This window comes from Parasteatoda tepidariorum, chromosome 3 (assembly GCF_043381705.1).
Source record: "Parasteatoda tepidariorum isolate YZ-2023 chromosome 3, CAS_Ptep_4.0, whole genome shotgun sequence".
In the NCBI taxonomy this organism is placed as follows: domain Eukaryota; kingdom Metazoa; phylum Arthropoda; class Arachnida; order Araneae; family Theridiidae; genus Parasteatoda; species Parasteatoda tepidariorum.
In genome coordinates this window covers 63,060,882-63,075,847 of record NC_092206.1, presented here as the reverse complement: position 1 = coordinate 63,075,847, position 14,966 = coordinate 63,060,882, and the positions used below count along the sequence as shown (strand labels likewise).

General features: G+C 27.8%; 1 protein-coding gene and 1 long non-coding RNA gene across 2 annotated transcripts; one reads left to right on the top strand and one right to left on the bottom strand.

Moving 5' to 3' along the window:
- The first annotated feature begins 216 nt into the window (after positions 1-216).
- Positions 217-11,463, top strand: LOC107456297 (protein phosphatase inhibitor 2). Its single transcript, XM_016074138.3, has 4 exons — positions 217-618; positions 2,447-2,632; positions 6,448-6,545; positions 9,257-11,463. Exons 1-4 carry the CDS (start codon positions 536-538, stop codon positions 9,376-9,378), a joined length of 489 nt encoding a protein of 162 aa, XP_015929624.1. The 5' UTR covers positions 217-535; the 3' UTR covers positions 9,379-11,463.
- Positions 11,464-13,611: 2,148 nt separating this feature from the next.
- Positions 13,612-14,573, bottom strand: LOC107456285 (uncharacterized). Its single transcript, XR_006224712.2, has 2 exons — positions 14,366-14,573; positions 13,612-13,809 (listed from the first exon to the last, which is right to left on the bottom strand). It is a non-coding gene; the product is annotated as an uncharacterized lncRNA (long non-coding RNA).
- Between the last annotated feature and the right edge of the window lie 393 nt (positions 14,574-14,966).

Sequence of the window (14,966 nt, the reverse complement as noted above, 5' to 3'; positions counted from 1 at the left end):
ATGTTTATTCAGAGAAAGTACGTTTTTGTGTCTGATTTCGTAACTTAATTAATAGTTAGCACTAATTAATTAGCATATTTGAGGTCACCCCCAGGAACCATTAAGATTGACACTTAAATCGTGAAAATCCGATCATTAGAACAAAAGTTATTCAGGGTGATATCTTTTTTTTTTTGCCGACTGTACATTACCGAGAACTTACATCAGCAGTTGATTGTTGTTCATTTACGTCGCACTGGAGTTGCACAATGGACTCATTAGCAGTTGAAGTTAATGTATCTGTCAAAGTCCATTCTCATGACTTAAGTTTTCATATTGCAATTCTAAATTTGGCAACAAAACAAATACACGGCAAAATGAAGTGAAGCCAAATTTGTCGTCCAGAAAAAAATTTGTATTTGCTAGCAAGAGTGGGATTGCTGTTGTTTTTTCTCTTTTGCATATATTTTTAGGTGTTCGGTTTAGCGACAGCAAATAAACCTTGACGTAAAAAGTGTAATGCATCGAATATCGTGTTAAATTTACATAATCAGTAATGACAGAAAACTTGCTCAAAAAGCCTGCCAAGGGTATTCTGAAGTCTTCAACAAGTTTTAATAATCCTGAAGCCAATAAAAAGTATTTTATATTTTGTTTCAAAGACAAATAAGATGATATTTATTTTTCGATTTAATGTTGAATGTTTATATCACCTTAGAGTTGCAATATTATTTATTTTTATTATTTTTTTACATAATAATTTTTGACAGTCTCTTTTGGTTCATACAACTCCTATAACGATGAACAGATTAATAATGTTTATTAGTTCAAATAGGTCTTATGAAAGAAATATATTGGATATTATTTCCTTCTTATTCGGACTTATTGTCATTTCTTGGTGATGATAAAGTGCATTTTTAATTCTATTTCAATATACACCTTTTATATTGTGACACTACTTGTTCATATCTGTAATTAAAGGCTATAAAGTTTTATCATCATGAAGCAGAAGAAAACTCTATTGTAGTTTAACATAAGTTAAAATATTATTAAAGAATATTGTTAATACTCAGATTTAATGTGAGAGGGAGCAATACTTCACTCATGAATTTTCATTTCAGTTTTCTGGGATACTTCCTTTTGGGAAATTCTAGAAGCTTCTATTGAATCTCTTTTCCTAGTTTTAATTTTGAATGCCGATAAGCGTCACAATATTTTAACTTTAATGATGCCTTGCTTTAATCAAATTCATATTATTAGGATATTTCAACTTCAAATTTAAAAACATTTTTGTTTACCAAAGGGAAGGGTGCACTGAGAAAAGTTCTGATTTATTTCAAACTGGGGGAATATGTCGTAAATTTTGCAGGTGTGGTGTTCCAACATGAGCAGGGTGGCATTAATTATTTGGTATACTTTGGTAAATTTTTTGGTATACTTCTTTTGTCTTTTTCAACATCAATATTTTTTTTGATTAAATGTCAATAGGAATATTTATCTGAAACAGTAACTATGCAAACTAGTTTGTATAGTATATTGATTAATATGAAATAATCTCACAAATCTGGAAACTTCCAAAATGGGGACCCATTTTTTCAACTCATGATAAGAAAAAATGAACGCAATTTTAAATTATAGTCATCTCCTGTAGTAATATCATATTTGAAAAAAATCAATTTTAAAAACCATGTGAAATCCGTAGTAGTAACTGCTGAAAAGGCAATGAATAAAATAATGAGAATTTAGGATAAGATCATCACTACAGTTTTATTTTTTTATTATTAAAAATATTAAGATTTTATTAAATTAGTAGCAATTACTGCTGAAAAATACAATCAAGGTCATATAATTATTTGTGAAAATGTTGCAAATGAAATTCTGCTTAAAAATTAACTACTTAAATGTGTGATTCGAAATCCGTGTGTTGTAAAAACGTTTTAGTTATGGTATTATAAAAAACAAATAGTAATGGATTGTGAGAACTGTCAATTAAAAATTAAATACGAAATTAAGCAAATTTATGGTTTCAACTTCACCAAATGTGTCCATAAAAAAAGAGATTGTTCAATGGCGTGACTTGAAATTGTCGTGAATTTATAGAGTAACTATTCAAAAAATTAGAGAAAAAAAGAAAACCATACTGGCTTGAGATAAAATAAACAGCATTTTTTAATTTTGATCCTGTAGTTTTCATATATCTAATTAGCTGTAGTGAATTATCTAAATTTTGGAATTTTCTAAAATCAGCACCTTTTGAACCTCTGCTCCAGATTAAGTCCAGATTTTTGAGGTTATAATGTATAATATTAACTTTATTAGATATAATTTATTTATTTTTTTGAAAATTTTCTTGTTGGGCTTCGACCTACCTGGCACTCCTTTGGCCATGACTTTATTTAATAGTCAGCAGTTTGTTAATATTTTTTTCCATCTGAAAATTAAAATGGATACTTCATTACTTTTTCAGTAATCCATTAGATATTAAATGGGATGAAATGAATATTTTGCAAACTCTTCACCCTCCTGATAAAGATTATGGCCACATGAAAATTGATGAACCAAAGACGCCTTACAGCTATTATGAAGATCAGTCTGGTAAAGAAATATCTGGACATGGTGATGACACATTGGATGCTGAGTTATTAGCAAAAAAGTAGTTATCTTTATGTATAAAGTTTTATTTTTTTCAATATATTATTTGTTATTTTATTGTATATTACTTTTATGATTGTTATCTTAATTTTATTTTCTGCGTACAGTGTTCCCTCGCCACTTTGCGCTTCATGTTTCGCGGCTTCAGTGCTTCGTGGGTTTTTTCAAAATATTCATCAAAAAATAAAAATGAAAAAATACAATCATGTCGGCAGCGACATTGCGGAAAAAAAGCGTTGTTTAATGTTGATGCGCGAGAGAGAAGGATCCCTGCATGTCAAACAAAGAGATGAGTTGACTCAGAGTACATATACCACGGTCTCTCATAAAGGCCAGGCTTCAAGGCTCACAAAGACTGCGTGACTGTCATCACGGCTGGCAATGCTGCAGGTTTTATGCTTAAACCAGCTTATGCTTATTTATTAAGCCAAAAATCCAGGAACATTAAAAAACAAAAATACGGCTCTGTTGCTCGTGTTCTGGATGCATAACTCCAAGGCCCAGATAACAAAAGCTCTCACCCTTGAATGATTCCTCCATTGCTTCATTCCCCAGGTGAAGCTGTATCTGGCTGAAGAGGGCCTCCCCTTTAAGGTCCTTCTCCTGATGGACTGTACAGGAGGCCATGCAACAGACCTGCAGCGTGACGGTGTGCAGGTAGAGTTTCTGCCCCCGAACACTACACCTCTTATTCAGCCGATGGATCAAGAGGTGTCATTCGTGTCTTTAAAGCACTCCACTCCCGATTTTGCAATTAATCTTATTAATTAGCACAGACATGTTTAAGTAATTATTTATACTGTTGTAATTTTTGTCTTAAATGTGTAAAGTATAAATACTGTTTACACATTTAAAACATTCATGCATACACAAAAATTCCTATTGGCAAATCCTACTTCGTCGGTTTCCAGCTTTCGCGGAAGGCTCTGGTCCCCATTAACCGCGAAAAACGAGGGATCACTGTATAATCAAAATAGAGGTGTCATGAAGAAGTAAAAGTACTAAGTGTATTTTACTTGAGTGTTTATTTTAAACAAACAGGCGAGTAACGTAAGCAGTATATTTAAAGCGTAATGAACATTTTGCTTGAATTTGTTATATAGTGTCATTAGAACTTTTCCATTTGCTGGGTACCAGACCAATCTGGATATATGATCTTGTATCAAGAAGACCTAAACCATCTAGTTTTGGCAAAAACAGAGTGGTAGACATGAGAAACTTAATATGTAAAGGTATATACTTTCTTCAAGCATAAAAGTATTGGCTATCCTCAAGCAAAATCCACTATACATGTTATATTTACAGTAAGAACCGTCGTACTTATGCAATTGCAGTGGGTACTATGAAGTTGTTCTAAATAGAAATTAAAGTACCAGTTCTGATACTCAGCTAAGGTTTGAAAAAAAGAAATCAATGTAATGTAAATTTAATATCATATTTGTTAATATGGCATTATATTATGAGGTGTAATAAAATCAAATCATTAAAGTAATTTATTCAAAATGAGGCAAATTAAACTTTATACTAGGTAAGATAAAAGAATACTTTATAGTAATTTGTTTTAATGAGTATTTGATAGCATTTTTTATGTAAGAAGCTACTTTTTTTTTCTTCAGTGTTTGTGTATTGTTCTGCTTCTTAAATAAATAGAACAGTTCACTTGTTTGTATGAAATAAAATGAGTCAAAATCTTCAAATCATCAATGCATTAAATGAAGTGGATTTTCTTAGTGTGCAAACAGAAACAATTGTAATGTAGAAGTATTAAAAAAGGAAAAAAAAACAATATAGTAAAATATAACTATGGCCCATCATTATTTGACATCTGCTTAATTTTTAAAATTTTTTTATTTCTTCTTTTTTTTTATGAAATTTTTTTTCCAGATCAATATTGGAGATTGAAAAAGAAATCAGAATTTAGCTTTGTTGTAATGTTAGAATATTAGTTTAGTGTTTTTTATTACTACCGCAACTTTTTTTTTATCTTTTTGTATCTGATCACATTACAATAAACCAAAACATTGAAATATTAAATTATCGAAAGTTCTGTTATCAAATGCCTAATGATAATCAATCACAGATGTTCCTCTGAAATTGTTTTAAATTTATGGTAACATAATTTCTTTTAAAATGTTTTCTAGATTTTTTTTAAAAATTCTGTGCTTAACTGTTAAAATTATGTTATGACGATTAAGGTACTATAATTAGAAAAAGAAATATTTTCTTTTGTTATTTCTTTGACATGCATATTATTGATTGCTAAAGTAGATACTGTGTTTATTTGAATCTAAGCTGCCATCAATTCTAAGCCACACCTTAAATTTTCAGCATTTTTTTGTGAACAAAAATAAAAAAAAAAATTGTGTAAAAAAGCTTATTTGACATTTACGAAATTTGAAATTTTATTTTAAATGAGTATAATAATTATGAATTATTAAATGAGTGATTTATTTCACCTGTATTAGAAACTTTTAAATGCATACATGACATGAGCCTGTACTTGCACAAAGAGTCAATATTCTGTTCTAAAAACAATTCATCATTCCCACTGTCTTGGACTTCAGAATCGGTGCCAGGGGTCTGTCCAGGCCAAATTTACTACCGTTTAGCAGTACCTTCCCAAATTCAAGTTTAGGAAAAACGGTAGTATTTCACGAAATACTTTTTCTTAAAATTTTATTTTTGTATCTCTTAAGAAACAATTTTCACCTTATTTCTGTGTTGATTTTTTAATATAATTTTTAATTTTCGCAAATCATGTATAAATTTTCACAAAATTGGTACCTCTCCGAAAAACCTAGACAGACCTCTGGGTGCTGATGTCGCCATTTTTTAACCCTGTGTCTTCTGTGCCATCGGATGTATTTGTTATGCACCATTTTTTAAAAGAATTTATTAAAGTCTAATTGGAAACTTTTTTTTTCCTATAATTTTTTCCGCCTTTGATTCTAAGCAGCACCTGATTTTCAGTAGCAAAGGATACAATAGAAAAAAAGTGTGGCTTAGATTTGAATAAATACTATGTATGTACAGGATATCCGCGTACCTGGAAAGTCATGAAAAATCATGGAAAGTCATGAATTTCGGTATTTGTCTAAATTTGTCATGAAATGTCATGATTTTAACTATTTTTTAAAAAAAAGTCATGAAAAGTCATGGATTTAGGTTGCCGAAAAATTTAATTTTTAAAATTGAATGCCCAAATTTCATGGTGTTTCGAATATCTTAATTTCTAACAAAATCCCCACTCACTGTCACATTTCATTAAAATATAAAATGTTTTTATCATGTTCTTTAAATATTTTGGTGTTCTTTCAAAAAATGAAAGAAAAAATATTTCTAGAGCTAATTATCTTTTAAACTTCTGTGATTTCAGAATTTTAATTATTATTTATCTATTTTTTTTATCAATTTAAAATCTATAAATAAGAAGATGCAGAGTATAACAGTTTTGGTTTTACGTATCATTTCAATTAATGTTATTATAATGCCTTTTTAAATTTATTGTTCTGTTTTCGTCGGAGAAAATAGTAACTTTGTTAAGTCATGAAAAGTTCTTGGAATTAGTCATGAATTTGAAAATCTAAAATGTAGCAGATACCCTGTGTGTAAGTAGGATTGTTGTAATATCGGTGCATTTGACAGCATTGTTCTTTGTCTGTTTTAGACCTAACATTATTTTTCTTGCACTGTCTTTTCCAACTTTTGATTTATTTGACTTGTGCCTGTCGTCTGAATTAATTTTAAAAATAATGTTTGAAAGTTTTTATTTTGTTCAAAATGAAATAATAAAAAATTATGTGTTAAAATTTTCAGAATAAATTTATGTTCTGAAAAAAATGAAAAACCTGTTGCTTTGGAATCACCATGTGAAGAAGATAATGAGGAAGAAGATGAAACTGAAGAAGAAAGAGGTAAAAATAACTAATGAATTAGTTGTTTTGCTCATTTAAATTCTTTGTGAACTGTTTTTTTTTCATATTTTGCAACAGTAATATTTCTTTTTATTCGTTAGTATTATAGCTGTAAATCAATAAGCTTCATGCAGAAAAAATGTCTGTAAATATTTGATTTTTTTTATTTTTTGCATTGGTTATTTTATTTCAGATTTATTGAAATTGAGAATAGCTTTTTCAACAAAAGCTTGAAGAAGTTCTGGGAACCTCGACAAATTTTTTTTATAATTAACTGAACTAGTTTTTAGATTTACAATGAAAGTAACACATTTATGCTACACTTTAAGATGTCATTTAACATCAATTATTATTTTTAATTTAATACCATCTAAAATTAAATAAAGTATGTTTTCTTTGAAGCATTTTTAATTTACACAGACCGCATCAAACCCATTACAACTTTGAATCAGTTAGTTGCTATAATTTAAAAATTACTGCACTGTTCTACTCCAGTTTTAGAGCTGAGATTATTCCACAATTACTAGAATTTGTTTGCTTATGTGGTATTACTATTCTATGTTGAAATATTTTTCTTGGGTTTTTCGTTTTCTCAATTCAAGATCAGAAGTTATAATTCTAGTTAATATGAGAGGTAGATTTTAAAAATGTAGTAGTTGGATGTTATATTAAGAAAAAAACATCTGTTTTGTTTCATTATGTGCAGAAATATTCAGATTTTTGAGTCAAAAGAAATTAGATAAATACCATAATATTGTATGCTTGCTGTTATTCTTTAGACACCATAGCAACCTGGCATATGTATGGTGATCCATATTTCTTATAATTAGCTATTATTATAATCTACTGAATTCTTAATTCTATAGTTTGTTGCATTCTATTTTGCTTAAAATTTGGCCTTCAAATGCAAAATTCAACTAAACTAAAAAAAAAATTATTGTCTTTTTATTCATCTTGGAGATTTCCTACCCCTTTTCCCTCCTGATTTCGGCTTTTTTAAATGTTTTAGACCATAGTTCCTAGTTTAGCCCCATTCTCAGTTTTAACTGATTTTTTGGAAAAATTTTTGATTTGAATGTTTATTTAATTTAAAAAGGTTAAAAATNGGGGCGATATGTGTCAGCCAACCCCAAGAAGGGGGCGATGGTTCACAAAAGGTTGGGAACCACTGTTTTAGACCATAGTTCCTAGTTTAGCCCCATTCTCAGTTTTAACTGAATTTGTGGAAATTTTTTTGATTTGAATGTTTATTCAATTTAAAAAGGTTAAAAATGATTAATTAAAATGTTTTTTATTTTTATTTCCTCATTTTTTACTGTCCCTGAGATGTTTTTTAATTCAAAAATTTGAAAATGGCTTTAAAAAAAAAAAAAAAAAACTAAATATTAACGCAAAGAATGGAATTCATGAGGATTAATTTCAAACCATTATGATGATGATTTCAGCTTACTGAAGAATATAAAGTAAAATGAATAAAAGTAAAAATGAAAATAAATCTCTCCCCCCCCTCCCCCATCAATCTAAACACCCTAAGCTTACTTACAATAAAAAATATGAAATTGTTATTCTAGCCAGATTTTTAGTTTTCAATGCCAAATCTATTGCGTTTTATTAATGTTTTTTACTCAAAATGAATTGTGACTAAAACTTATTAAAAATTATATTGAATTGGCAGTTTATTTGTAATTAATGCTATTAAAAAACTGCTGACTTTTCTTCTGCCCTTATCTGTTTTTTTTCAAAGGCTATACAAGAAGTTTTTGCAACACATTTTAAGATAAATTGAACATAATGTATTTAAAATTTACTTCGTTCTGATTTGTTTCATGTATAAATTACACCCAATATTGTAATTTTTACTTTCTCGAGCAAAACCATAGAAATTTTTTTGTTTTATATCATTTTATATTTTTTCCTCTTTAGATTTCGTAAGTTTTTAAAAAAAAAATTGTTTCTATTTTTCCCAACATTTTCTCAATTTTGTAAATTTGGTACTAACACTAAATCTCAATTGGAGGTCAGATGTATATTCTTGCATTGTGTATAGTTAACGATAAAAGCTTATATAAATCTGCTTATTAACGGAGTAGATTGAGAATGTGAGTCGATTTTACAGAGTAGATTAAATGCAATTTTAATACTTTTTAGTGCAAAATTTTTCGATTGTTTTTTTTTGTAAATATTCTCAATTTCTTTTTAAAAAACAAGTGTTAGGTAAATTGTGTAAAACGTGTTTTTGATGTTTATATATTATATAGTATTTATCTGTTTAAATTTTAAAGTTATTTTTAAATAACTTCATGTCCTAAAAATAACCTGTATACAAACTGACGTTTGTCTGTTGTAATTCAAATGTCTGAAAAAGTATTAGGAGGAACTGAATATATTTTAGCAGACGAAAAAGTTTTCTACAAATTTTAAATGAACAGTTCTATATTTTTTCTTTGCTGCTTTGTAGTATTTTAGTAGGTAGCAATTACATAATGTTAATAATTTTACTCATGTGTAAAAATACTTTTGTGCGAAATATTGTACTAGTTCATAATTACATACAGTAAAATATGTAAGGGATGTTTCTTTAAGAAGTAAAATTTAATGAATTAGATGTAAAATTTATATCTGCTGTTTATTAATAGTTAAGATTACAGAATTTTTGCTTGTTAAAATTTTTTCTCTTTGTGGATTCTTTTAAACGTGGTTATTTTTTGTAGCTCAAAGGTCTGCTTTTGAATACAAAAGAAAAATGCACTATAATGAGTTTTATGCTGTGAAATTGGCTCGAAAACTAATAGAAAAAGATGGAGATCCAGATGAAGCTGATGATGAAAACTGAAAAAAATAATTGTATAAGGCATTTCTGAGATTTTTATTTGATAAAGTTCTCTTTTTTGAAATACAGTATTTATCTTCCCTAATTAATGATATTTTATATGTAAATTTTCTTTATCGGACAAACATAAGCTCAATAGAGTTTTGTGTTAGATATTAAACTAGTTATTGCATTTGATAAAAGCGAGATACCTATTTATATGTGTGTATATATATATATGGATTTTACCAAAAGGATTTTTAGATTCAGTTTGATTTGTGTGATTCGAGGGAAAGAAATTACTTATAAATTGTACATTAGTTATTTAAGGGTTTGTGTGGAAAAATAAAGTTGTGATATCTTCTGATTTGATTTGTGTTGCTTAGAGAAAAAATGTAGGTTTTGTAGAAAGCTTTATGAATTTATGATTGTAGTAATATTTGTGCATTCTTAGTTTATCGTTAAAATAAATATTTGGATTATAGACTTAGAACCACAGTACATAAAATAAAGTATGAAAACTATGAAGCAATCCATTTATAATTATTAAATAATGAAGTTTTTTGGCTTGATGTTTGTTGCCTTACTTCTTTTTTTTAATTTTATTTAGCCATTATTATCCTATTTATATTTACAAACATATGTATTGTGTAAAATTTAGTGCTTAACATATAATTATGTTAAATAATTACTTTAAATAATCACTTATAAAAATGTACTTATTTTTTTATTTAATATTTAATGAAAACATTTCTATTACAAAAGTCATTGCTTTTGTTTCTAGAAATGAAATTTTACCCTAATTTTTTTTAAAAAAACTTATTGTAATTTTTTTTACAAAATTATTAACTCTATTTTTAAATGTTTCCAGTTCTAAAGCAGAGCTGTCATGTTAATTTTTTCTTTGTTCTTGTTTGTTTGATAAATTATATAAACCTTTTAAAAATTTGTTTTAAAAGTAAAATGTTTAGTGTTATGTTAGCTAAAACATTGCTTAAAAGTGGTTTATGATGAAATGTTCAAACTTACTCTATAATAAATTCAGAATCAGCTCTCTATTTTTCTGTGTGATGAAAACATTTTCATTCGAAAGCTAAGATGTATCGCTTTGTAGATCATACTTTATTCTTATATATATATGTAAGAGTATAAAACATGTAGTTTTCTTAAACATGTAGTTTGAATTTTCCTTTAAACATCATTAAGCAAATGTCATTTTTTAATTGTTCCGAATTTAGAGTCATTTATATGATTGCTTAAAGTTTAGATTATAAGATTAAAATGTTAAAGTAGATCTTATTGCTTATCTTTTTGTCACACACCCTAGTCTAAGAAATAATGAAGTTCTTTAACTTAGCTTTCATTTTAATGCAAATATGTTCAAATCATTGTTGGGTTGTTTTTGATTTGCATCTTTTCATTATTAATTTATACTATATATTTATCATACTACTTTCATTATTTATAATTAAATACAGATTCACATCTATGCCAAGGAAATTATTTTTCGATTCGTGTAATGTAAATATTTTTTGATTTAATCTGGCGTAAGTTAATCATAAGTTAATAAGTTCTAGTGTAAGTTATCATAAATTTATTAATCACTCATGGAAAGCATTAATATTGTTATTTTGTTTTGATATAATTTAGTTAAGTGAAACAAATTAGAATTTTCAATGCAAGTAATTGCATATCATTTTTCTCTGCAATTGCTATTCTCTGTCCAATTTTGATGTTTGGGTCTGTCCATTTTTGTAATCAAATATTTTAAATAGAAAATTTAAGGCAAAACTATAATTCAGCAAAATTATCTAATTTAATTTTCTGAGGAAGTCATCAGTATATTTTCATGTGAAGTAATATTTTTAAGATCATATCCATGTATATATGTATGAATTTTCATGAATTTATCTTTGTTGGAAGCATTCCTTTTAGTGAAAGTACATTGCTATCCTCTCTGAATTAATTTTAACTTCCAAATTATTTGTAAAGATTTTTAGGGAAAAAATGTTGTTCAGAATAGTTTGGTTTTTACATTTTCATTCTGTTTGTTCAAAGTGTACTTTGAAAATGTATAAATTTGCTTAATAAAGATAACTTTTAAAAGTATTATTTATTTATTTTTATTTTATACAAAATTAAATATTTTGATCATTATTAAAATATTTCTGTCTACTTTTCTGTTTATTTATGTGGTTCCTTTGAAAAAAAAAAAGGAATTAATTACATTTTGCATTGTTTTTTCCCTCTTTAGGACATCTAGCAACTTAAATAATGAATTTTTTATTCAGATAATTAAGAGTTTTATTAATTACAGACATTGACCGTATGAAGCAATTATTGTTCTAATGGGTCTTTTTAAATCATTAAAAAATGTGTGATCATTCCTATTGCTATTTTATAATGTTTTTGAATAGATAAGAAGTTAGATAGATCTTTTGAGTTTGCCCAAGCATTTCTAATAATAAAATTTTGAATTAACTTCTTCAAAACACCTAACTTACACAAAGAGAGATAAAATATATTATAAAATGGCATATCTAAATATGGCATATCTATTGGGTTTTTATAATAAATACAAGGCTGATAAGTGTTCTGTGACCTTTTGAGTGAATTTTAAATCAACTCTGTCACCGAAAACAAGACACATTTGACCAGATTAAGAGTAGAACTCCTTAGCCATAAATGATATTCAGAACTAAATACACTTGATGAAATTCAGTATGCTCGAAACATGTGATAGAATATTACCGATACACTTGCATGTAATGCATTTTTTATTTTTAAAACAAGCTTCAAGTTTTGTATTACACTAATAATGCTGAAACAAAAAATAATATCTTGCACAAATGTTTTAGTAAGATGTGGATATATGTTGCTGTACAGTTTTGTATTTGATATGACTGATTATTTTGTATTATATAGTTCTGTTCTAAGTAAATAGATATTTTTTTAAATATTTATGAGGAAAACAAACTTTCTTTCAAGTTACCTAAGATATAATGCCTACAAGATTTTAGATTATTCTTTGTTAAAATAAAAAACCCTTATTATTGTTACAAACTTTCAAGTGTGTGACATAATATGTTTGTGGCAAAATTTATTTTCTCCATTAATTTAGTTTGAGATAAATGCAAGCTGGGTAATAGAATATGGTCTGCACACATTTTTTAAATTTTATTAATGTATAAGGTTGGTGAAAATATTTTTTTTCTGATACCCCCTATGTCTTATAATGGTCTAAAAACTTTCTTATTTGTACAAACTTTAACATATAGTTTGAGTTAGTTCAAACCACATTTTAGTTTCATCTATACATGGTTACGCTTGAAGTATGTCTTGCCACACAATATATAGTAGCCCCGACCATAGATTTCTACCTTTAAACTTGACAGAAGGTGCTCCTTTGGAAGAGGAAGCATGTTGAGTTCATTTTTTAGAGGACAGTATTATGCTGAATCTGTTAATGAGATCATTAAAATGAAAGTTTTTTGAAATTCAAAGTTTGCATTTATAAAATGTATGTTAAATAAAGTTTTTTTTAACAAGTATATACAATAAGTTATTATTTATGCAATTTATTTAAATTGCATATTTCTGACTAATTAAGATTTATACTTGACTCCCATATGTTTTTCTGAAAGTTCAATCTCATATTTGTAATCTCATATAAGATAAAATTTGGATTTTTTCAATTCATTAAAATATACATATACTCTGTTAATAAATTAGCCTGCTGGTCTCACCGTGGTGCATTTAGGGTTAAACCAAAAGCTGTATGCTGATTAATATATAACAGATCATGTGCAAATGGTAAAATATTAATGAATATATTAACTGCAGCTTTAACAGTGTACTACTACTACATCTGCTGGTGTCAGATCAAATTTTTATTTTATTATAATTATATTTGGATTTAACCAGTGACCTATAAAAATTATTTTAAAATACATGTCGAAACAGATTAACAGCAATAATTTTGTCTTAGCCTACAGATAATGTTAAAAATATCAGATAACTGACTTTTTCTGAAGATTGCTTCTTTGAAGTCAAAGTTTCTCAAAGATTATTCTGATAAATCTATCATTAGTGATGAAATTAAATATAACTTTATATCATTAGTGATGAAATTAAATCTAACTAGAAATGCACTTTATTATTTTTAAATAAGGTTTATGTAAGATGTTTTCTTTTTATTTTATAGTTAAAGTGTGTATAACTTATTGAATATTAGGAAGCATTCTTTTGTTGATGGAATTTTTTTTTGCCTGAATAGGTATTTTATTTAAAAATGTTTAAATAGTTACTGATTTTTATAACAGTGAAAAAAGTAGACTTAACAAAATTGGCTCTCAGTAATCTGAATGATGGCTATATTCTGCATGATGGTTGTGATGATGGCCATATTCTTCATGATGGTGGTCATGAGGATGATGATGACTGTGGTGTTTAACTCTGAAAGTAAAAATGAAAATACCACTTTTTAAACTATTTACTTGATTAGTGAAAAAAATTTTTTTTTCTGAAATAACTGATTTTTTAAAAGCATAAATCTTCATACAACCAGAACTAATTCTATTTTTTTTCTTTTTTAATACTAGAGAGTATTTTTTATTTTTTTTTTGGATAGTTCCACTGTAATAGAGGACTGTCCATCCTAAATAAATATAATTCTTTTTAGGAAAATGTCTTGCTTTTTTTATGTTTAAAGCCGTAAACGATTTTTTATAATCATTTGATAAAAATAAAATTGATTCTAAATTTTAATTTAGTACTCCTAAATAGAGTTGGAAATCGTTTTAAAATTTTCAAGCAAACGATAAAGTATTTTCTGGCTTGGGGTAATAACATTTTTTGCAACTGAGCTTTGTATGGCTCAGAAGAATAGACTACATATGATGACCGGCGTTTTTTAACAGTTTCGTTCTTTGCGAACATTTTTGCCTCGATGAAAATGTATCCAGATACTGTTGCTACGAGAAGAAAAAGCGGTGAAAACTGAATCACTCACCTCGTAACTTGACTTGTATTTATTTCTTTGAGCCATTGAGAAGTAACATGCTACTTTTATTTTGTGAANAATTACGTACAGCATAAATATTTTAACTCCTGTTTCCGAAGTTTCTGTAAACTAATATGTCGGTAAATAATACCGTGATTGTGGTGTAAAGATTTACACGTATATTTCCTCTTTTTTGTCTATAAGCGAACTGTGTGTTAGGCACGGTTCCAAGTAGATCTCCGAAGTCACGCAGCTCTGGCTACGGCCAGTGAGTTGGTGGGGGAACATTTTGATTTGCCTGCGAAGAGACGAGGCTGAGCAGTATTGGTCTTATTGAATTGTTCTACTGTAAAGTACTAGGCTTCGCTCGCAGTTCGTCGGGCTATCAAATCAGGCCACCTTCCCCTTTGCAGAGGATCAAAATTACTATTCGAACTACTATTCACTAAAACTACTAATTACCTAAAGTTTTTTTCTTATTTACTTTGTCCCGCAGTGGATTGTTCGTAAAAGCACGGCTTCCAGTAGAACACCGAAGTCAAGCATCACTGACTGCTGTCAGTAAGCAGGTGGGTGACCACTTTGATCAGCCCGCATAGGGACCGAGGGT

Coding starts and splice junctions, on each gene's coding strand:
- LOC107456297 (XM_016074138.3), top strand. CDS start 536: ATGACAGAAAACTTGCTCAAAAAGCCTGCCAAGGGTATTCTGAAGTCT. Junction 619..2,446: donor AATCCTGAAGCCAATAAAAA/GTATTTTATATT, acceptor TTACTTTTTCAG/TAATCCATTAGATATTAAAT. Junction 2,633..6,447: donor GCTGAGTTATTAGCAAAAAA/GTAGTTATCTTT, acceptor TAAAATTTTCAG/AATAAATTTATGTTCTGAAA.